The sequence below is a fragment of the Ranitomeya imitator genome, chromosome 1 (genome assembly GCF_032444005.1).
Source record: "Ranitomeya imitator isolate aRanImi1 chromosome 1, aRanImi1.pri, whole genome shotgun sequence".
NCBI classification, from domain to species: Eukaryota; Metazoa; Chordata; class Amphibia; order Anura; family Dendrobatidae; genus Ranitomeya; species Ranitomeya imitator.
Window position 1 is genome coordinate 861681340 of NC_091282.1, and position 24731 is coordinate 861706070.

Here is a 24731-nt window from a genome sequence, read left to right on the forward strand (position 1 = left end):
TCTCCTCTCCTCCACCCCGGGTATAACCCGCACATTATCCGCATTACTTCCTGCATGGTGGGCACAGCCCCATGCGGGAAGTAAGCGGATCAATGCATTTCTATGGGTGCAGAATCGCTGCGATTCTGCACAAAGAAATGACATGGTCCTTCTTTTTTTCCGCAGCAATTCAGCGAGGTTTTTTTCGGGTTTTTCCGCATCATGTGCACTGCGGTTTTTGTTTTCCATAGGGTAACATTGTACTGTACCCTGCATGGAAAACAGCTGGGGACCCGCAGCGGCAAAATCGCCGTGGTTCCGCAGTAAAAACCGCATAGTGTGAACATACCCTAAATCTTTTGCTTGATGATACTCCAAAGGTTCTCTGTACGGTTGAGGTCAGGGGATGATGGTGGCCACACAATGAGTTTATCTCCTTTTATGCCCATAGCAGCCAATGACTCAGAGGTATTCTTTGCAGCATAAGATGGAGCATTGTCATGCATGAAGATGATTTTGCTCCTGAAGGCACGTTTCTGCTTTTTAGACCATGGAAGAAAGTTGTCAGTCAGAAACTCTACATACTTTGCAGAGGTCATTTTCACACCTTCAGGAACCTTAAAGGGCCCTACAAGCTGTTTCCCCATGATTCCGGCCCAAAATCATGACTCCTCCACCCCCTTGCTGACGTCGCAGCTTTGTTGGGACATTGTGGCCTCCACCAACCATCCACTACTCCATCCATCTGGACCATCCAGGGTTGCTCGACACTCATCAGTAAACAAGACAGTTTGAAAATTTGTCTTCATGTATGTCTGGGCCCACTGCAACCGTTTCGGCTTGTGAACACTGTTCAGGGGTGGCCGAATAGTAGGTTTATGAACCAAAGCAAGCCTTTGAAGGATCCTACACCTTGAGATTCAAGGGACTTCAGAGGCACCAGCAACTTCAAATATCTGTTTGCTAGTTTGTAGTGGCTTTTAGCAACTGGTCTCTTAATCCGATGAACTTGCCTGGCAGAAACCTTCCTCATTCTGCCTTTATCAGCACAAACATGTCTGTGCTCAGATTCAGCCACAAATCTCTTAACAGTACGATGATCACGCTTAAGTTTTCGGGAAATATCTCATGTTTTCATCCCTTGACCAAGGCATTGCACTAGTTTATGCTTTTCAGCAGCAGAGAGATCCTTTTTCTCTCTCATGTTACTTAAAAACTGTGGCCTGCTTAATAATGTGGAACATCGTTTTTAAGTAGTTTTCCTTTAATTAGAATCACCTGGAAAACTAATTATCACATGTGTTTAAGATTGATTTCAGTGATCCATTGAGCCCTGACACAATAACATCCACGAATTTATTTGCAAAAAAATTAAATCTTTATGAAACTTAAATCCAATTTGCATAATAATTTGGAACACAGTGTAGAGGCGATCTGAACATTGCCTCTATGTAGCAGAGCCGATTGGGCTATGGCAGCTTCTAGTCTCCTATGGAGACTATTGAAGCATGCCAAAAGTTACAGAAAAATGTTTTTAAAAATAGAAAAAAAATATAAAAGTTCAAATCACCCCCCTTTCGCCCCATTCAAAATAAAACAAAAAAAAATCAAACATATACATATTTGGTATCGCCACATTCAGAATCGCCAGATCTATCAATAAAGAAAAAGGATTAACCTGATCGCTAAACGACGTAGCGATAAAAAGTCAAAATGCCAGAATTACGTTTTTTTAGACGCTGCAACATTACATTAAAATGCAATAATGAGCGATTATAAGAACATAACTGCACCAAAATGGTATAATTAAAAACGCCAGCTCGGCACACAAAAAATAAGCCCTCACCCAACCCCAGATCACGAAAAATGGATACGCTACGGGTATCGGAAAATGGCACTTTTTTTTTTCACCACCTAGGTACAAAAGAACCTAGACATGTTTGGTGTCTATGAACTTGTAATGACCTGGAGAAACATCAAATGCAATGTCAGTTTTAGCATTTAGTGAACCTAGCAAAAAAGCCAAACAAAAAAACAAGTGTGGGATTGCACTTTTTTTTGCAATTTCACTGCACTTGGAATTTTTTCCTATTTTCTAGTACACGACATGGTTAAAATCAACGGTGTTGTTCAAAAGTACAACTCGTCCCGCAAAAAATAAGCCCTCATATGGCCATATTGACAGAAAGATAAAAAATGGCTCTGGGAAGAAGGGGAGTGAAAAACGATAACGTAAAACTGCAAAAAGCTGGGGTGTAGGGTTAAAAGTCACAATTTGTGCAAATTTTCTGCATCAATGTGCAAAATTTGAAACTCGCCTGCCCTTATTGCACATTGGATGGTGTACTAACTACAATGCTTGAAAAGTTGGCACTAAATGTACCATTAAGATGAGAGGCGTTAGAATATGGAGTGGCGGAGTTGAAATGTGAACACTAAGGGCATGTTCATGCGTGGTGTTTTTGCTGCGAGGTTTACAGAGTATATTTTCGCAGCATATTTTGTGCATAAAATACACAGCACTTCACAGTATCAGAATAAACCATGAGATTTCTGAAGTTTCATGCAGTCTAAAGTTTTAAGATTTTTTTTTTCTGATTGTATTTTGAGCCCTGCTGTGGTTTTGCCAAGCTGCAGCTTGTCAATTCTTTCAGCGTTTTTTGCAGCGCTTTTCACCCATTACAATTGATGGGTAAAAAATGCTACAAAAGCTGCAGGTACTTTATGCAATTGTTTGCCTGCCACCAATCGGGTTTTTGGTGCGGGAAAAAAAAGCTGAAAACGGGCAACATGTGAACATACTGATTTGGCTCAATTTACGTCATCATTGATAAATATGGGCAATTGTTTACTATTTGCTGTTTTTTCTTTTCTGCTAAATTTGTTATTCTTCTAGGGGCCAATGTGTGACCTTTTGTGGTCGGATCCAGATGATCGTGGTGGTTGGGGCATTTCCCCTCGAGGTGCTGGCTACACTTTTGGACAGGATATTTCTGAAACTTTTAACCATGCCAATGGACTCACTTTGGTGTCACGTGCTCATCAACTTGTAATGGAGGTATGCCTGGAAGCAATACATCAAAATACCAGTATTGTTTAGCATTACATATTGTATATTTCATTGTAACATACCGTACTTCAGTTTTATTGCAGTATGACACAGAGTGGGAGTTGCTGGATTTTAATTCATTTTTTAGGATGAAAAAACAAAGTTGAAACTAATAGGCTATAATCCAATGGCAAATAAATACATCAATGATGATAAACTATTAAAGAGAAACTGTTTAACCCTTTCGCTGTCAAGGTCATATGTAATACAATCGTGACCCAAAACGTGGCTAAATGTAAAATAGATTAGATCCTAGGGGCATGTTGACACCCAGAGTTCTAGGATTCAGTTGATATTAGGTTGATTGTTCTAGATATAATAACCTGGGCAGAATACTCAATTTCAAGTTGGAGCAGCATGAAAACTTTTGCTGGTTCCAGTGACCAGAATGGGAGCAGAAACTTGGCAAAAAAATATGGAAGAAAGATCAGAACCTCTTAAAAGGAACATGTCGTGTCTGACAATGCTATTAACTAGTGATGAGCGAATATACTTGTAACTCGAGATTTCCCGAGCACGCTCGGGTGACCTCCGAGTATTTTTTTAGTGCTCGGAGATTTAGTTTTCATCGCCGCAGCTGAATGATTTACATCTATTAGCCAGCATAAGTACATGTGGGGGTTGCCTGGTTGCTAGGGAATCCCCACATATAATCAAGCTGGCTAAGAGATGTAAATCATTCAGCTGCGGTGATAAAAACTAAATCTCTGAGCACTAAAAAATACTCGGAGGTCACCCGAGCATGCTCGGGAAATCTCGAGTAACGAGTATATTCGCTCATCACTACTATTACCTGTAGATATAGTGCTAATAGATGCAACTGGCAGAACGTATGTTGGGGTGAAGGGGGTGGGGTGGCTAACCTGTTCAGATCATCTTCTCCAGTGGCCTATTGTGCCTAGGTAAAGCGCATTACATTTTATTACTACCTAGCAATATTGAATTTAATGATTCGTCCATCTACTGCACATTATCTGCACTTCTATCCTTCCTGCATAATACCCTTGTTCCTTACTATGATATACTCTACAGCATAAGGGATATATGGTTAAATAACCTTGTATATTGTATACATAACCCCTGCTGGGAATACTCACATTTATAGATTTAAGCACTTTTTTGATCCACCTTCTCTGGATAGGATTAGTATCCCCTCTACTGGACACTCTGTTGTTTGTTTTAGTACCTTTCTCTTATTTGTATTTTAATTATCATTAACATTATGGTTCTCTTTTGGCTATTTTTCATGTAAGTCCGAATTTGTTTGTATGCCGCTAATCTGCAGGTTGATACTGTTAGAAAGAAGTCCGGTCTTACTGAAAATGTCGTCGGACTAAATAAACTTTATTCCTCTCGGGAGCCGTCGGCTTTTAGTCATACAGGCGCACCGACACTACTATTGCCACTGAGAGTGGCGGCTATAAGCACGCCCCGACACTTTGGCTGACTGCACTGGAGACTGAGCTGCACTGGGGCATGCTTACAGCTACCACTCTGTGGTGATGACTGACATCTCCCAGTAGGAACAAAATACATTTTCTCCCAGGAGCTGCACTTTCAGTACTGTGGCCGGGTACCTTTCTAACCATATTAACCTGCAGGTTAACCCTTGTTTCTGTAGGTTAATAGCGGTATCTGTAGTGCACGTTCCCTTTAAGGATGTTCTACATGGGGTACTAAGAGGCTGAATGGATGTTCTTTAGACTTGTCTTGTAAACATGCATGTGACCCCCAAGCAAATCGCTAGGTATAGCGTTAATGCAGAGGTAGTGGGCACACGGCACCGCTGAGCCGGTGAATAGTAATAGTCACATGCTGTATTTTAGGTTGGGCCAGTGGCGGAGAGGCAGTGCAAAAACAGCAATGAGTAACGCCAACGTTGATACTTTTGACTTGGTGGAAGCCTATAAGGATTAAATATATACTGGAAAACACCTTTTAAAGACACAACTTAAATAGTCTACCTAAAAGAAAAAATGTGCACGCTTCAGAAGAAATGTATTCTTGGATCTCTCCGCAGCATTCGACACTGTGGATCATCAGCTCCTCCACACTATGCTCCACTCCATCGGCCTCAAGGACACCGTTCTCTCCTGGTTCTCCTCCTATCTCTCTGACCGCTCCTTCACTGTATCTTTTTCTGGTTCCTCCTCCTCTCACCTTCCCCTTACTGTTGGGGTTCCTCAAGGATCAGTCCTAGGCCCCCTCCTCTCTCTATACACTGCCCCTATTGGACAAACAATCAGTAGATTTGGTTTCCAGTACCATCTCTATGCTGACGACACCCAATTATACACCTCTTCTCCTGATATCATGCCTGCCTTTTTAGAAAACACCAATGAGTGTCTTACCGCTGTCTCTAACATCATGTCCTCCCTCTATCTGAAACTGAACTCCTCGTGTTTTCTCCCTCTATTAACATACCTTTGCCTGACATTGCCATCTCCGTGTGCGGTTCCACCATGACTCCAAAGCAACATGCCCGCTGCCTTGGGGTTATACTTGATTCTGAGCTTTCATTCACCCCCATATCCGATCACTGGCTCGCTTGCAACTCAAAAACATTTCTAGAATTCGCCTTTTTCTTACTTTCGAATCTGAAAAAACTCTTACTGTTTCTCTTATTCTCATCTGGACTATTGTAACTCTCTACTAATCGGCCTCCCTCTTACCAAACTCTCCCCGCTCCAATCTGTCCTGAATGCTGCAGCCAGGATCATATTCCTCACCAACCGTTACACAGATGCCTCTACCTTGTGCCAGTCATTACACTGGCTACCCATCCACTCCAGAATCCAGTACAAAACTACTACCCTCATCCACAAAGCACTCCATGGCTCGGCACCACCCTCCATCTCCTCTCTGGTCTCAGTCTACCACCCTACCCATGCCCTCCGCTCCGCTAATGACCTCAGGTTAGCATTCTCAATAATCAGAACCTCCCACTCCCGTCTCCAAGACTTTACACGTGCGGCGCCGATTCTTTGGAATGCACTACCTAGGTTAATACGATTAATCCCCAATCACCACAGCTTCAAGCGTGCCCTAAACACATTTGTTCAGATTGGCCTACCGCCTCAACACATTACCCTAACTATCCCTGTGTGGCCCATTCAAAAAACTTAAACCATAATCAGGTTCCTCGCACTCATACGCTTTATGCAGTTATTAGCCCTCTGTGTCTGTACTGCTACATACTTAGGCAGCTAACTGGTTCATGCAGCTTTACATGAACACCTGAGCCTTACACTATGGCTGGTCCGAACAATGAAGCAATTGTTACCATCCACCTCTCGTGTCTCCCCTTTTCCTCACAGTTTGTAAGCTTGCGAGCAGGGCCCTCATTCCTTTTGGTATCTATTTTGAACTGTGATTATTGTTATGCTGTAATGTTTATTGTCTGTACAAGTCCCCTCTATAATTTATAAAGCGCTGCGGAATATGTTGGCGCTATATAAATAATATTATTATTACTATGATAAACTCATGATTGGCTTCTTTACACCCCATATTATGCCCCAAAATAATAGCTACTCCAGACTTCAAGACAGTCTAGTGAGGTGTAACATGGTTTTGCCACATAATACATCTAATTCCAATGTTTGGGTGTCGTGCGACTTAATATACTTTTAACTCCAACAGAAAAAACAGATTCTTAGATGCAAGTGGAACGAAAACGTACATCACAATTTCGTAAAAAATCAGACATCAGAACATGACAGGAGAAATAAATATGGAACAACCCCCCCTTGCTTGAATGTTGCTCGGCGGTCTTTTATTTCCTAGTATTACATCCATCTGTTGTCTTGCAGGGCTACAACTGGTGTCATGACAGGAATGTGGTCACCATTTTCAGTGCACCTAATTACTGTTACCGTTGTGGAAATCAGGCAGCTATAATGGAACTGGACGACACCCTAAAATACTCCTTGTAAGTGGCTTCATGTAATGTAAATCTGTTTATATGTCTAATGGCAAAAGTCACCGAATAGATCAGCGGTATCGAACTCGTGACCCAGGGACCTTCAGGAGAGCTTCATCTGCTAAGGATTTTGTTTTAGCCTCAAACAGTATATGCTCTAATGTCATGTTTTTTGCAGTAAATCATTTTAGCAGCATTGTAAATTAGATTTCCAAAAACCTCATTTGCCCACTGTGGGGAAAAAAGTCTGTGTAAATTGGTAGACACTGGAATCTGCGGCCTGTCCCTTCCGATTTCACCAGCACTAGGCTGTAGTGGCGTTGGCCTGTTGGAAAATACCCATGTGATGGAGTACTGTGCAGCTAAAAATATGGCTTTAGTCTCCCCCCTTTTTTTTTTTTTTTTTTTTTTTCTGATTTGGCCTTTACAGGTGGAACTGTTATGGAAGATTGTAATAATTTCTTTAGGCTTGTTAGACAGTCTCGAATGAATGATTGCATATCGTCTCTAGGCCGCCTTGCTGATATTTCACTCTGTTTTTAAATCCTAACTTGATTTTTTCTTTTCCCTGCAGCCTCCAATTTGATCCTGCTCCTCGGCGCGGAGAGCCGCATGTTACCCGACGCACTCCTGACTATTTCCTATAAGCGATCTCTACACATTGCCTTCATCTGTGCAATTATACTTGGCATTTAAACAACATACACGCGTCTGTATATAGACATGCAAACCAACAAATGAAAACCAAAATTATTTAAACATTCAGAATCTGCTGTTAAATCTCCCTGTCCTGACTGTCCCTGAAGTACACTTTTCATTTCCCCCAATTTATATTCCCAAACAAGCTAGAACACCACAATCACGGACCAAAATGTGCCATACTGTTGATGAAGCATTTAGCACAATTTGAGACTGCGGATAAGAACATACAACGCATAGTCCATTAGTCAGTTTGCCTGCTGTATTTGTATAACTTATGTTTCCTACTGAACTGTGTAAGCAGTTGGTACAAGGGAAAATACAAGGCCTTTACCCCCCTAAACCACCCTTTGCACCTACTTTGTAAATTTTAGTTGTAGTGATAAGCTGGCATGACAACTACTATTTGGAGTTATTTTTAAGAAAATGCACAAGCTAACCATCCACTCTTTTTTTGTTTTTAAAAAGTACAGATATATTGGACAGATTTGACATGAGTGTTTGCCATAACATTACCGTACGTTTTTTCTGTATATTTGTCAAGAAAGTGCTTGCGGCTCCTTTGGTGTATTTGAACAAATAAACTTTCAATTGTAGACCTCCAGCATGTGTGGAGAGTGCTTTTTACTTAGAAAAAAGGAACAAGGGAATGAGTGCGGGGATTTTTGGGGTCATAAAACTATAAACTTAGAGAAGGGTTGGACAATTAATTTTCCAGAGAGGCCACAGGAGAAACTGATTGTTGTGGGGTGCCAAACCAACAGGCTGAAATTAATTTGGCTCAATATTAATATCACCATATTAATTATATTAATTGTATCACTTAATATTGAGCAGAATCAAGTATGCCGACATCACACTATATACTTTTTGCACTTGAATATAGCCCCTTCTATATAACATATGAACCCCGCACTGCCTCCCCATGTCCAGCATAGGAGCCCCACACAGCCTCCCCATGTCCAGCATAGGAGCCCCACACAGCCTCCCCATGTCCAGCATAGGAGCCCCACACAGCCTCCCCCATGTCCAGCATAGGAGCCCCACACATCCTTGCCATGTCCAGCATAGGAGCCCCACACAGCCTCCCCATGTCCAGCATAGGAGCCCCACACAGCCTCCCCATGTCCAGCATGAGCCTCACATAGCCTCCCCATGTCCAGCATAGGAGCTCCATAGCATCCCCATGTCCAGCATATGAGTCCCACACAGCCTCCCCATGTCCAGCATATGAGTCCCACACAGCCTCCCCATGTCCAGTATATGAGCCCCACACAGCCTCCCCATGTCCAGCATATGAGTCCCACACAGCCTTCCCATGTCCAGCATAGGAGCCCCACACAGCCTCCCCATGTCCAGCATAGGAGCCTCACACAGCCTCGCCATGTCCAGCATACGAGTCCCACACAGCCTCCCCATGTCCAGCATAGGAGCCCCACACAGCCTTCCCATGTCCAGCATAGGAGCCCCACACAGCTTCCCCATGTACAGCATAGGAGCTCCATAGCATCCCCATGTCCAGCATATGAGTCCCACACAGCCTCCCCATGTCCAGTATATGAGCCCCACACAGCCTCCCCATGTCCAGCACAGGAGCTCCATAGCATCCCCATGTCCAGCATAGGAGCCCCACACAGCCTTCCCATGTCCAGCATAGGAGCCCCACACAGCCTCCCCATGTCCAGCATAGGAGCCCCACACAGCCTCCCCATGTCCAGGATAGGAGCCCCACACAGCCTTCCCATGTCCAGCATAGGAGCCCCACACAGCTTCCCCATGTACAGCATAGGAGCTCCATAGCATCCCCATGTCCAGCATATGAGTCCCACACAGCCTCCCCATGTCCAGTATATGAGCCCCACACAGCCTCCCCATGTCCAGCATAGGAGCTCCATAGCATCCCCATGTCCAGCATAGGAGCCCCACACAGCCTCCCCATGTCCAGTATATGAGCCCCACACAGCTTCCCCATGTACAGCATAGGAGCTCCATAGCATCCCCATGTCCAGCATAGGAGCCCCACACAGCCTTCCCATGTCTAGCTTAGGAGCCCCACACAGCCTCCCCATGTCCAGCATAGGAGCCCCACACAGCCTCCCCATGTCCAGGATAGGAGCCCCACACAGCCTTCCCATGTCCAGCATAGGAGCCCCACACAGCTTCCCCATGTACAGCATAGGAGCTCCATAGCATCCCCATGTCCAGCATAGGAGCCCCACACAGCCTCCCCATGTCCAGCATAGGAGCCCCACACAGCCTCCCCATGTCCAGCATAGGAGCCCCACACAGCCTCCCCATGTCCAGCATAGGAGCCCCACACAGCCTCCCCATGTCCAGCATAGGAGCCCCACACAGCCTCCCCATGTCCAGGATAGGAGCCCCACACAGCCTCCCCATGTCCAGCATAGGAGCCCCACACAGCTTCCCCATGTACAGCATACGAGCTCCATAGCATCCCCATGTCCAGCATATGAGCCCCACCCAGCCTCCCCATGTCCAGCATATGAGTCCCACACAGCCTCCCCATGTCCAGCATAGGAGCCCCACACAGCTTCCCCATGTACAGCATAGGAGCTCCATAGCATCCCCATGTCCAGCATATGAGCCCCACACAGCCTCCCCATGTCCAGCATAGGAGCCCCACACAGCCTCCCCATGTCCAGCATAGGAGCCCCACACAGCCTCCCCGTATCCAGCATAGGAGCCCCACACAGCCTCCCCATGTCCAGCATAGGAGCCCCACACAACCTCCCCCATGTCCAGCATAGGAGCCCCACACAGCCTCCCCCATGTCCAGCATAGGAGCCCCACACATCCTCGCCATGTCCAGCATAGGAGCCCCACACAGCCTCCCCATGTCCAGCATAGGAGCCCCACACAGCCTCCCCATGTCCAGCATGAGCCTCACATAGCCTCCCCATGTCCAGCATAGGAGCTCCATAGCATCCCCATGTCCAGCATATGAGTCCCACAAAGCCTCCCCATGTCCAGCATATGAGTCCCACACAGCCTCCCCATGTCCAGTATATGAGCCCCACACAGCCTCCCCATGTCCAGCATAGGAGCTCCACACAGCCTCCCCATGTCCAGCATATGAGTCCCACACAGCTTCCCCATGTCCAGCATAGGAGCCCCACACAGCCTCCCCATGTCCAGCATAGGAGCCCCACACAGCTTCCCCATGTCCAGCATATGATCCCCACACAGCCTCCCCATGTCCAGCATGAGTCCCACACAGCCTCCCCATGTCCAGTATATGAGCCCCACACAGACTCCCCATGTCCAGTATATGAGCCCCACACAGCCTCCTCCATGTCCAGCATATGAGCCTCACACAGCCTCCCCATGTCCAGCATAGGAGCCCCACACAGCCTCCCCATGTCCAGCATAGGAGCCCCACACAGCCTCCCCATGTCCAGCATAGGGGCCTCACACAGCCTCCCCATGTCCAGCATACGAGTCCCACACAGCCTCCCCATGTCCAGCATAGGAGCCCCACACAGCCTTCCCATGTCCAGCATAGGAGCCCCACACAGCTTCCCCATGTACAGCATAGGAGCTCCATAGCATCCCCATGTCCAGCATATGAGTCCCACACAGCCTCCCCATGTCCAGTATATGAGCCCCACACAGCCTCCCCATGTCCAGCACAGGAGCTCCATAGCATCCCCATGTCCAGCATAGGAGCCCCACACAGCCTTCCCATGTCCAGCATAGGAGCCCCACACAGCCTCCCCATGTCCAGCATAGGAGCCCCACACAGTCTCCCCATGTCCAGCATAGGAGCCCCACACAGCCTCCCCATGTCCAGCATAGGAGCCCCACACAGCCTCCCCATGTCCAGCATAGGAGCCCCACACAGCCTCCCCATGTCCAGCATAGGAGCCCCACACAGCCTCCCCATGTCCAGGATAGGAGCCCCACACAGCTTCCCCATGTACAGCATAGGAGCTCCATAGCATCCCCATGTCCAGCATAGGAGCCCCACACAGCCTCCCCATGTCCAGTATATGAGCCCCACACAGCTTCCCCATGTACAGCATAGGAGCTCCATAGCATCCCCATGTCCAGCATATGAGCCCCACACAGCCTCCCCATGTCCAGCATAGGATCCCCACACAGCCTCCCCATGTCCAGCACGAGAGTCCCACACAGCCTCCCCATGTCCAGTATATGAGCCCCACACAGCCTCCCCATGTCCAGTATATGAGCCCCACACAGCCTCCTCCATGTCCAGCATATGAGCCTCACACAGCCTCCCCATGTCCAGCATAGGAGCCCCACACAGCCTCCCCATGTCCAGCATAGGAGCCCCACACAGCCTCCCCATGTCCAGCATAGGAGCCCCACACAGCCTCCCCCATGTCCAGCATAGGAGCCCCACACATCCTCCCCCATGTCCAGCATAGGAGCCCCACACATCCTCGCCATGTCCAGCATAGGAGCCCCACACAGCCTCCCCATGTCCAGCATAGGAGCCCCACACAGCCTCCCCATGTCCAGCATAGGAGCCCCACACAGCCTCCCCATGTCCAGCATATGAGCCCCACACAGCGTCGCCATGTCCAGTATAGGAGCCCCACACAGCCCCCTCCATGTCCAGCATATGAGCCCCACACAGCCTCCCCATGTCCAGCATAGGAGCCCCACACAGCCTCCCCATGTCCAGCATAGGAGCCCCACACAGCTTCCCCATGTACAGCATAGGAGCTCCATAGCATCCCCATGTCCAGCATATGAGCCCCACACAGCCTCCCCATGTCCAGCATATGAGTCCCACACAGCCTCCCCATGTCCAGCATATGAGTCCCACACAGCCTCCCCATGTCCAGTATATGAGCCCCACACAGCCTCCCCATATCCAGCATAGGAGCCCCACACAGCCTCCCCATGTCCAGCATAGGAGCCCCACACAGCCTCCCCCATGTCCAGCATAGGAGCCCCACACAGCCTCCCCCATGTCCAGCATAGGAGCCCCACACATCCTCGCCATGTCCAGCATATGATCCCCACACAGCCTCCCCATGTCCAGCATGAGTCCCACACAGCCTCCCCATGTCCAGCATATGAGCCCCACACAGCCTCCCCATGTCCAGCATAGGAGCCCCACACAGCCTCCCCATGTCCAGCATAGGAGCCCCACACAGCCTCCCCATATCCAGCATAGGAGCCCCACACAGCCTCCCCATGTCCAGCATAGGAGCCCCACACAGCCTCCCCCATGTCCAGCATAGGAGCCCCACACAGCCTCCCCCATGTCCAGCATAGGAGCCCCACACATCCTCGCCATGTCCAGCATAGGAGCCCCACACAGCCTCCCCATGTCCAGCATAGGAGCCCCACACAGCCTCCCCATGTCCAGCATGAGCCTCACATAGCCTCCCCATGTCCAGCATAGGAGCTCCATAGCATCCCCATGTCCAGCATATGAGTCCCACACAGCCTCCCCATGTCCAGCATGAGTCCCACACAGCCTCCCCATGTCCAGTATATGAGCCCCACACAGCCTCCCCATGTCCAGCATAGGAGCTCCACACAGCCTCCCCATGTCCAGCATATGAGTTCCACACAGCCTCCCCATGTCCAGCATAGGAGCCCCACACAGCCTCCCCATGTCCAGCATAGGAGCCCCACACAGCTTCCCCATGTCCAGCATATGATCCCCACACAGCCTCCCCATGTCCAGCATGAGTCCCACACAACCTCCCCATGTCCAGTATATGAGCCCCACACAGACTCCCCATGTCCAGCATATGAGCCTCACACAGCCTCCCCATGTCCAGCATAGGAGCCCCACACAGCCTCCCCATGTCCAGCATAGGAGCCCCACACAGCCTCCCCATGTCCAGCATAGGAGCCCCACACAGCCTCCCCCATGTCCAGCATAGGAGCCCCACACAGCCTCCCCATGTCCAGCATAGGAGCCTCACACAGCCTCGCCATGTCCAGCATACGAGTCCCACACAGCCTCCCCATGTCCAGCATAGGAGCCCCACACAGCCTTCCCATGTCCAGCATAGGAGCCCCACAAAGCTTCGCCATGTACAGCATAGGAGCTCCATAGCATCCCCATGTCCAGCATATGAGTCCCACACAGCCTCCCCATGTCCAGTATATGAGCCCCACACAGCCTCCCCATGTCCAGCATAGGAGCCCCACACAGCCTCCCCATGTCCAGCATAGGAGCCCCACACAGCCTCCCCATGTCCAGCATAGGAGCCCCACACATCCTCCCCATGTCCAGCATAGGAGCTCCATAGCATCCCCTTGTCCAGCATATGAGCCTCACACAGCCTCCCCATGTCCAACATAGGAGCTCCATAGCATCGCCGTGTCCAGCATAGGAGCCACATAAACATAAGAAAAAAAAAACACATGCTCACCTTGCTCCCATTCCTATGGCGCTCTGCTTCTGATGCCATTTTGCCAGCTGTTTCACACATTGATTGGTGGAGGAAGGGGCCAGAGGCAATGCAGTCATCGTGGATGGAGAATGACAGTGGAGACAGTAAGCGGGTGGACATGGTGTAGCGGGTGGACACACTGTGGCCCGTGGACACGGTGTGGCCCGTAGTCACTGTTTCAGTCTGAACTAGAGGGAACAATAAGAGGAATTTGAGATGTGGTAATATAACCTATAGGGGACTATTGAAGGAATCTGGGATGTGATCAAATTATAAACTAGAAGGGGCAGTTATAGGACTCCACAATGTGAGAACACTATAAACTATAGGGGTCAATAGGAGGATCCAGGATGTGAGAACACTAAAATAGAGGGGACAATTGGTATAATCTGGTATATAAGATTATAAACTACAGGGGACAGTTGGAAGAACCCAGGTTGTGATGAAGCTATAAACTAGAAGGAACAATTATAGGACTCCAGGATGTAAGAACACTATGAACTGGAGAGGACAGTTGGTGTAATCTTGTATCTTAATATATACTTGCCTTGTAATGTCTTCACATCCCGTTCCGCCCAGATGTGTCCAGATCCCAGAATTCCAAGCTGTGGAAGTTCACCGACCTCCGTATTGGGACACCCAAGTGATGGGTGTCTCAATATGAAACACCAGCGGAACACACACACACACACACACACACACGGGATTGGGCTGGCCACTCCATAACTTCAATTTTGTTGGACTGGAACCAAGGTTTTGCTACTTTACAGGTGCGTTCAGGGTCGTTGTCTTGTTGAAGTACACATAAGGGCATATACTCTTCAGCGTCAGACGTCTTCTTGTATTTTAATATATGCAACTAATCCATGATCCCTGGTATGCGGTAAATAAATAGGTTTGGTCGGCAACATAGTAAGTGAAACATGCCCATATCATGATGCTTGCACCACCATGTCACTGTCTTCAGAGTGTACTGTGGCTTGAATGCAGAGTCTGCGGCCCTTGGACCCAAAAATAACAATTTTACTTTCATCAGTACATAACATTTTCTCCATTTCTCCTTAGGCAAATTGTATCCGCTTCAGTACATGTCGGTTTTTTTCTTTTTTTTTTTAGAACACTGGGACTTTGTGGGGACTTCTTGCTAGGAGATTAGCTTCACACAGGCATCTTCTAACGGTCACAGTACTCACAGGTAACTTGAGACTGTCTTTGATCATCCTGGAGCTGGTCATTGTCATTCTGACTATTCTTCCATTCATTAGAATGGTAGTGTCTCGTTTTTCAATTTCTTCCACATCTCTCTGGTTTGGCTTTCCAGTTTAAAGGGAACCTGTCACCTGAATTTGGCGGGACCAGTTTTTGGTGTTTGATTCACCCTTTCCTTACCTGCTGGCTGCATGCTGGCCGCAATATTGGATTGAAGTTCATTTTATGTCCTCCGTAGTACACACCTGCGCAAGGCAATCTTTTCCCAGTTTTTTGTGGCAAAATTAGGGGGGTCGGCTTATACTCGAGTATATACGGTATGTTGTTCTTCTGAACAATGTCTCGAACGACCCATATTTCTCAGGTTTTCAAGGAGAAATGCATGCACATGTCCCTGCTTCACCTTTAAATAAGGGCCACCTAATTCACACCTGTTACTTCACAGAATGATTGACCTCACTAATTGAACGCTACATTGCTATTATTTTAAACCCCCCCCCCCCTTTCAATTAATTATTCTAATACAAACTCAAAAACATGCAGATCGTGAATGCCGAGTCTGTTGGTTTTCTTAGAATCTACTGTATCAGCTGGTAAATTTTGACATGTGGTAATATAATTTATATAAAAAACAGTGATTAATCTGGTTAGTCATATTGGACTGCTATAATTTTGAACACTACTGTAACATTATAAACTATAGGGGATAGTTGGAGGAGTCTGGAATGTGAGAGAGCACTAGAAACTACATGGGACACTCAATTTGACCAAATATGAGACATACCGTATTTTTTTGACTATAAGACGCACCTAGGTTTTAGAGGAGGAAATTAGAAAAAAAAATGTGGTTAATTCTGTACTTAATATATCCTGGTATATATGGTCCCCTCATCCCCATCCTGGTAGGCATGGCTCCCTCATCCCCATCCTGGTAGGCATGGCTCCCTCATCCCAATCCTGGTAGGCACGGCCCCCTCATCCCCAGCCTGGTAGGCATGGCCCCCCCTCGTCCCTATCCTGCTAGGCACGGCCCCCTCATCCCCAGCCTGGTAGGCACGGGCCACCTGATCCCTATCCTGGTAGGCATGGCCCCCCTCATCTCCAGCCTGGTAGGCATGGCCCCCCTCATCCCCAGCCTGATAGGCACGGCCCCCTCATCCCCAGCCTGGTAGGCATGGGCCACCTGATCCCTATCCTGGTAGGGATTGCCCCCCCCCATCCTGGTAGGCACGGCACCCTCACCCCCAGCCTGGTAGGCACAGCCACCTCATCCCCAGCCTGGTAGGCACAGGCCCCCCTCATCCCCAGCCTGGTAGCAGCAAACAAGAACAAGCGTATGCATAAAAATAGGGATCACCACAATATAATTGAGTAGAACAAAATCTTTATTCAAAGGACAACGTGTACAAAAACATTTAAAAACATCTAAAAACATATAAACAAAAATAATGGGTCCACCAAAATAACAAGATAAATGTTGACAAAAACATGCAACCCACACAGCTGGTACAGGTACTTGATCACTATATAGTATAAGTCCCAACTGATACCGACCGCACATCCAATGCACGTGTGCACATTATAGAAATATTATTGTGACGCCCAGGAGACCGGGATACCCAGCACCGGACCAATGGAGTCTGTCTCTTGAGGGGGATGTCACGGGTGGCTTGACCCGGTGCTGTGGCCTCAGGCAATGCACAGTGTAAGGGGTATCATGAGGGGACAGGCACTTACTTGATCAGCAGCAGGTTCTCCCAGCGGTGACGATCCTGATCCTGGATAGATGGCTATTGTCCAAATGAAAGACTGAGGCACTGAAACGTTTAACCAGTTTACTTTAACATAAAAGGATTTACAACCAGTCCTGTCACCGGAGTCTGTATGGGAACTCTGAGTTACTTTGACCCTGCCGGGGTCTTCGCCTCTTATTGTGCGCAATTTCTGTGTGGCCCTGCTGCTGTATGTGAACTGGCTGCCGGCCCAATCTGTCCCCTCCGGGTCCTGGTTCGACGGGCAACCCGAGTCCTTTTATCGGTTTACCCCCTCTGGGAGTACCGCTGAACTCTGTGTCTGTTGCTGCGTCCGGCCCTAGTGAAGCTGATATCACCTCACGTTTTTCCGGTTGCTGTATTATATATAATGAATACAGCCACGGATCCGGTATCCGTCTTTGCGCCTATTCTGGGTAGTGATTAATGCTACCCGGTTCTCACAATGTCCTTTTTCTCTATCCCTCTTCTCCTCAGGCCGGTGATTTAGGCCTGGTAACAGTCACAGGGCTGTTAGAGATTCAATTGTATGACCTCTCACTTTCAGCTCCTTAGCCCAACTGCCATTTCTTCTCTCAGACCAGAATGGATCAAGGGGAGTCTCTGGAGCTCCCCCTTCTGGCCGGAGGTGGTAGTGCAGTCTTGCTATTTTAGTATTTGTACTTACTGTCAGTAACTATTTTTGTGGCAAATACCCCTAGGGGTGCCACATTAATATTCCAAGGTACTGGGCAGATAAATAGTTACTCATAGGCCACAGACAAACGTGGTCCCACAAATAAACCAGTACCTGGTGGGGATCTAGTACAAAGATTCTCAATACACAATAATTACCCCACTACGTCCTCCTCAGTGATCCACAAATAAATCTTGCCCAGTCCTAGTGCCGACACCTCTATGGGCAATCCTAAACCAACAGGCCCGTCATGTCAGATCAGTCAAGCTGGGTGGGTACCAAGACCCACGCGTATCGACGCTCAAGGCGTCTTCCTCAAAGTCAATGTGGTACTGCTCACATTGTTACCTGATATATATGGTCCAAAATCATGTACTGATCCCTGACAGCTGTGCCGGGACATGGCGGCGCCGGAGATTCCACCCGGCGTCATAGACAGTGTACTGCGCAGGCACTGAGACGCCGGAGTCCCAAGAGGCTGTGCGCGGACATCAGAATATGCGCATAGCAGCCAAAGTCCGGATTTGGTCACCATGGGAACCGCAAACGTAAGTTACATACAAAGCATCCGCCAAACATCAGAGTGCGCAGATCTGTCAGTGTCGTTAGTCACATGACACAGGAACACTAAGCTCACCACATGTGAGGGTTTTTTTTTTTTAATTCATCGCCCCGTACTACGCATGCACCCACAGGGGAAAATATCCCCCCATGCGTAAGGTACATACTAGTGCGGCGGTGCAACAATAGGCTATACATAGGCCACAGCGCCTATACCTGTTAAGTGTGTGGTAACCCTGATAGCCGCCGGTGCTATCCAAATAGATATTACTGCAACATCCATTTTGCTGTACAAAAGTACAGCAACATAGACATGGCCCCCACCAGCATCAGGGATTTTAAACTACCCATCGCCACAGCGGTTCCAGGAAAAATAAGGCTCACACACACAAAGATGACACACACATACAATCAAACAATAACCCTGGCCAGGGTACAAGCACCAACACATCCACGTCCACACATCGAAAGTAGGGGTGTGACAACAATCTAATGGATATATCCACCATCCACATCCATAAGGGGTGAATGGGAGGCTACCACCACATCAGGTGATGGTATTAGCAAGGAAAGCTTGCTTATGCTCTTTATTCCAACACTGTGTATTTTGAAACCATATGAGCTTCTTTCATAGCACTGGGTATATTCTGCTCGACCGCCTTGTGTATATTTGGGTTGGAGGATTATGTAAGACCTAAGTTGGGGGCAACCATTATTCTTTCCTTGCTGATACCATCACCTGATGTGGTGGTAGCCTCCCATTCACCCCTTATGGATGTGGATATATCCATTAGATTGTTGTCACACCCCTACTTTCGATGTGTGGACGTGGATGTGTTGGTGCTTGTACCCTGGCCAGGGTTATTGTTTGATTGTATGTGTGTGTCATCTTTGTGTGTGTGAGCCTTATTTTTCCTGGAACCGCTGTGGCGATGGGTATTAGTGGTTTATTTGTGGGACCACGTTTGTCTGTGGCATATGAGTAACTATTTATCTGCCCAGTACCTTGGAATATTAATATTTCTATAATGTGCACACGTGCATTGGGTGTGCGGTCGGTATAAGTTGTGACTTATACTATATAGTGATCAAGTACCTGTACCAGCTGTGTGGGTTGCATGTTTTTGTCAACATTTATCTTATTTTGGTGGACCCATTATTTTTGTTTAGATGTTTTTAAATGTTTTTGTACACGTTGTCCTTTGAATAAAGATTTTTTTCTACTCTTAATTATATTGTGGTGATCCCTATTTTTATGCATATGCTTGTTCTTGTTTGCTGCTACTGTTTATTGGTATGCATATGGTGATCCCCTCTCATTAGAATATTTTGATGGTGCCCGCTCAAACCAATGTTTATACATCCCCAGCCTGGTAGGCACGGCCCCCCTCATTCCCGGCCTGGTTTGATTGGCCCCCTCATCCCAAGCCTGGTTTGATTGGCCCCCATCCTGGTAGGCATAGCCCCCCTCAACCCCATCCTAGTATGCATTGCTCCCTAACCTGGTAGGCATGGCCTCCATCATTATCTGGTATGATTGCCCCCCATCTCCATCCTGGTATGCATGGCCCCCATCAGAAAAACATTTAAAAAAAAAAAAAACAAAACCATTCTACTTATCTTCCCTGTGCTCCCTTGCAGCGTCTTGTTCCAATGCCAGTAACTAATTTAGGGTATATGCACACGTTGTGGATTCCATTGCAGATTTTTCTGCGTGGATCCTGCAAAATCCGCAGGTAATCCTGCGTTTTACCTGCGGATTCACCTCGGATTTAGTGCCGTTTTTGTGCGGATTTCACCTGCGGATTCCTATTAAGGAATAGGTGTAAAACGCTGCAGAAATTAAACCGCAGCATTTCTGAGTGGAATTTTCCACAGCATGTGCACAGTGGATTTGGTTCTCCATAGGTTAACATGCTACTGTAAAACGAATGGAAAACTGCTGCAGATACACAGCGTCAAATCCGCTGTGGATCCTCAGCCAAATCCGCAACGTGTGCACATACCCTTATGCCTGTAAGCAGCACATCGCAGGGACGTCATGCTCTGCTTACAAGCCGAGGACAGCTGCCGAAATACTCACTGCTCTCCACTCCGGGTTTATGTGCATGGAGAGCAGTGAATATTCATTGCTCTTTAATAGCGAGCACAGTGTTAGCCGCAGCTGCCGGGAGTTCACATGTGCCGCTACTAAAAGGGAATGATTATTCACTGTATTCCATGCCTATGGGAGTGGAGAGCAGTGAATATTCATTGCCTTAAGTAGGAGGCACAGGAATGCCTGGCAGCTGCAGGAATCTGGCTGCTGAGGCTAACAGCGTGTACACTATTGAAGAAAAATGAATATTCACTGCCCTCCATGGTCATGGAATGCAGTGAATATTCATTTCTCTTTAGCAGCTGCCGCAGCCAGAGCGGGTGCATCCGGACTATAAGACGCACCCCCCATCTTTTTTCCACATTTTTGGAGGAAAAAAGTGAGTCTTATAGTCCTAAAAATATGGTTAGTGAATCCACGGTTTCATCTTGGGCTTGCTTGCTCATGGCCAGAAAATGCGTGCAAAATCTGTAATGAAGAATATAAAAAGATCAAGCAGCATAGACTTCTTGTAGCACTACTAATAAAATTATAGAATCTATTTTCTGGATGGTGACTAGCTTTACTGTTTTCTTTAAAAAAAACAAATTAGTGATCGTTGGTCATTAATTTGTGAAACAATTTGAAGCAATTTATTAGAACATTGTGAAGGGAGGCTAGCGCAGCCACGACAGCCATCATGTATGCGCCAACCTGAGGTCGATACAAGTCAAGTCTTGGTAAATGTAGTCAAATGTTTTCTATTATAATTTAATTGAGTTTCAACTTCTAAATACATTACCCTGAAACATAAGCATGTTCTATAGAAATTTTCCGATTTATCTACTTGTAATAGGAGATATTATGACATACACAGGATTGTGGCAAAATCAGATAATTACAGCTCAGGTTGTTGTGAGCCAAAAAAAAATTGCCTTGTGCAGGCGTGTACTAAGGAGGACAGAGAATGAACTTCAATCCAATATTGCAGCCAGCATGCAGCCAGCGGGTAAGGAAAGGGTGAATCAAACACGCGAAAACTCCGCCCATATGGTATGAAGAGCACATCTCAAAATGGTGAACTTTGTGAGTAGCCCTGCAGAGAAGAGCAGATCTGGGCACTCATCTACTGGACTTGGGGTTTTAGAGATAATTTGAGTATGGTATGCTGGAGACAGGATGATACTACCAGTCAGAGGAGGTGCTTGAAGCTGGATGTGACTGTGTTGGGAGTGTGTGATGGGAAAATGCTGAATGGGGGTTTGGTGGGAACCCCTGGATCTTGGTATACTGCTCCGAGATGAATTGTGTAGAAAAGCTTTGGTTATCATTATACCCATTATGGTGGCTTTGGTTTCCACTACTGTGAGGTGAGACAGGAGCTGGATGTGGCTCACGACCCTCTTGCAGAGTTGAATGTGGCTCTCGAAGTCAGAAAGGTTGGGGACCACTGCCTTACACACAGTCAAGGCACCCAGAGGCAGCAAAACGACCCCAAAACATCTTGGTACCTACAATCAAATATGGTGGAAGTTCAGTGTTCTTTTCTTTGTAGGCCTCATTCCATTTTCGGTAAACAGTAGAATGATGTGCTTTACCAAAAAGCTCTATCTTGGTCTCATCTGTCCTCAAGACTCTTTTCCTGCCACAGTGTTTCATTTAATTCAAATGTCTGCCGATAGTTTGTGCGAATACTATTGACCCTGAGCCTGCAGGACCGCAAGTTTCTTTGGAACTTGATTGGGGCTGCTTATTCATCTTCAGGACTATCCTGCATTGAAACTTTTCATTAATTTTCTCAGCCATAGAAATTAGCTACAGTGCCATGGGTTGTAAACTTCTTCACAATCAAGATCTCTTGAGGTGGACTTATAACCTTGAAATTGTTGATATTTTTCAACAATTTTCATTCTCAACAATACTCAATAGGACAGTTCTCTTTTCTTTCTGTTTTCCATGCTTAGGGCTTGTTTCCACTTGCGAGATATACGTCCGAGTCTCGCATGTGGAAACGAAGCTCTGGTGCCGGCACTTGGGAGCGGAGCGTGCAGCCGCACGTTCCGCTCCACAGTGTCGGCGCCAGAGCTTCATTTCCACATGCGAGACACGGACGTGTTTCTCGCAAGTGGAAAAGAGACCTTAGTGTTAGTGTGCCACACACAATGCAAAGATTGAGTCAACTTCTCCCCTTTTTATCTTGGTTTCAGGTATGATTTTCATATTGCCCACACCTGTTACTTGCCATTGGCGAGACTGTTTCAAGCATATCATGCTTGTTCAAAGTTTTTTACCCACAATTTTGAAAAGGTGTCAACAGTTTTGTTCAGCCCATTTTTGGGATTTGGCGTGAAATTATGTCCAATTAGCCCTTTTACACTCTTTGTGTTGTTCCAAAACATACAAAGGGAATAAACATGAAATTGCAATCATTTCCTGGGATAAATATTTCATTGTTCTGAAACGATTTCATGGGTGTTAACACTTTTGGCCATAGCAGTATATAAATGGGGTCTTACGAGACCAAATAAAATTAGAGAGTAAAGTCATAATGACAATTCAAGTTGCCTACAGTTGCCAATAATTTTCAATTTAAAAAAATAATAAAAAACATTGGGTGTTTTCCTTTCACCTTATGGGGTATAGTATGCAGGTGCTCACATGTTAAATGTTTGGTTTGTTACTAAAAGTCTTATTAAAAAAAGTCCTTTTTTAGTACTATAAAGTGTCAGTAAAAGTAGTGTGAAGTGGGCCTACTATTTTCGTATCAGTACAAAATGACTTTTTAACCCCTTAATGACAGCCAATATGTGTCTTTTAACTGACCCGAGATATAAGGGAATATCCTCCCCATACAGGTGACAATCCAGCAGCTGTTGACTGTCCACTATAGCTGACAACTTGCTGTATCAGCCACGATCAGTGTTTGCACCATCCAAATCTGTTTAACCCCTTAGATGCTGCTGTCAATAGTGACTACATCATTATAAATGGTTAACAGAGTGTGAGGGCTTCCTCTTTATCCAAATTGGTGCCCTCAGATCATGATTGTGTGGTCCTGATGTTTGCCGTGGCAAGTCATGACCAAATAGTGGCCTTAAGGTACCTTCACACTGACGTTGCAGCGTCCTGGATAGCGATCTCGTTGTGTTTGACACGCAGCAGCGATCTGGATCCCGCTGTGCCATCGCTGGTCGGAGCTAGAAGGCCAGAACTTTATTTGGTCGTCAGGTCGGCGTGATTCGTCATGTTTGACAGCAAAAGCAACGATGCCATCAATGTTTTTACATAGAGCTAACAACCAGCGAGATCGATAAGTGAGTCGCCGTTACGTCACTGGATCGCTCCTGCATCGTTCTGGTGTTGCCGTGTTTGACGTCTCTACAGCGACCTAAACAGCAACGCTGCAGCGATCGGCTCATTGTCTATCTCGCTGCAGCATCGCTGAGTGTGACGGTACCTTTAGAGTCTGCCGGCTATAGTAATCTGTTCAGAAGTTAGAGAAATTTTTCTCAAATTTTTGATATTTTTTTTATAAATAAACACAAAACATATTGACCTAAATTTACCATTATCATAAAGTGTAATGTGTCATGAAAAAACAATCTCAAAATCACTGGGATTAGTTGAAGAGTTGCAGAGTTATTACCACATAAATTGACACTGGTCAGATTTTAAAAATTTGGCTCTGTCACTAAGGGGTTAAACAAAGAGGTGCTCAGTGCATCCTGAATGGTTGAGCAGTTCAGTGCACCTTTCCACCATCTTGTTTATCTACCTCTGTCCTCCTATTCCTGGATTGAAAGGACCAGCTTTACAGAAGCCAGAGAAGGATGGAGATGGGACAGGTAGGAAGGTGTACTGAACTGCTCGGCCATGCCAAGGGTGCACAAAGATACTGTGCTTGGTTTGAACATTCATTTTGTGCTGACAATCACTTTAACCCCCTTCATACCAGGCAATTTTTCATTTGTGCACTTTACATTTTTCCTCCCTTCTTCCGACAGCCATAACTTTTTTTTTTTTAGTCAACATGGCTACATGAGGTTTTGTTTTTATGCAAAATTTGAAGTTTTGACGAAATTAATTTTAACCCCATTCACCACCTTGGGATTTTCAGTTACTGCGTTTTCGTTTTTATTTATGGTCCCCTTCCTCCCAGAGCCATAACTTTTATTTTTCTGTCAACTAAATTAATTAGTGTTAGGGGCACATGACAGCCGATCAGATCAGCTGTCAAGTGCCGGAAAAGGTGCAGGCTCATCGCTGTGATATCAATCATAGGGCATTAAGGGGTTAAAGAGAATCTAGCAGCAGATTTTTGCT

General features: G+C 46.7%; 1 protein-coding gene across 1 annotated transcript in view; it reads left to right on the plus strand.

Annotated features, from left to right (window-relative positions):
- Window positions 1-8313, plus strand: part of PPP2CB (protein phosphatase 2 catalytic subunit beta) — a 67271-nt gene extending 58958 nt beyond the window's left edge. The window contains exons 5-7 of the mRNA XM_069742221.1: window positions 2876-3037; window positions 6901-7019; window positions 7585-8313. Of these exons, the coding sequence (XP_069598322.1) occupies window positions 2876-3037; window positions 6901-7019; window positions 7585-7657 (354 nt within the window). The 3' untranslated portion in view covers window positions 7658-8313. The remainder of the gene's footprint in view (window positions 1-2875; window positions 3038-6900; window positions 7020-7584) is intronic.
- Window positions 8314-24731: the final 16418 nt, after the last annotated feature.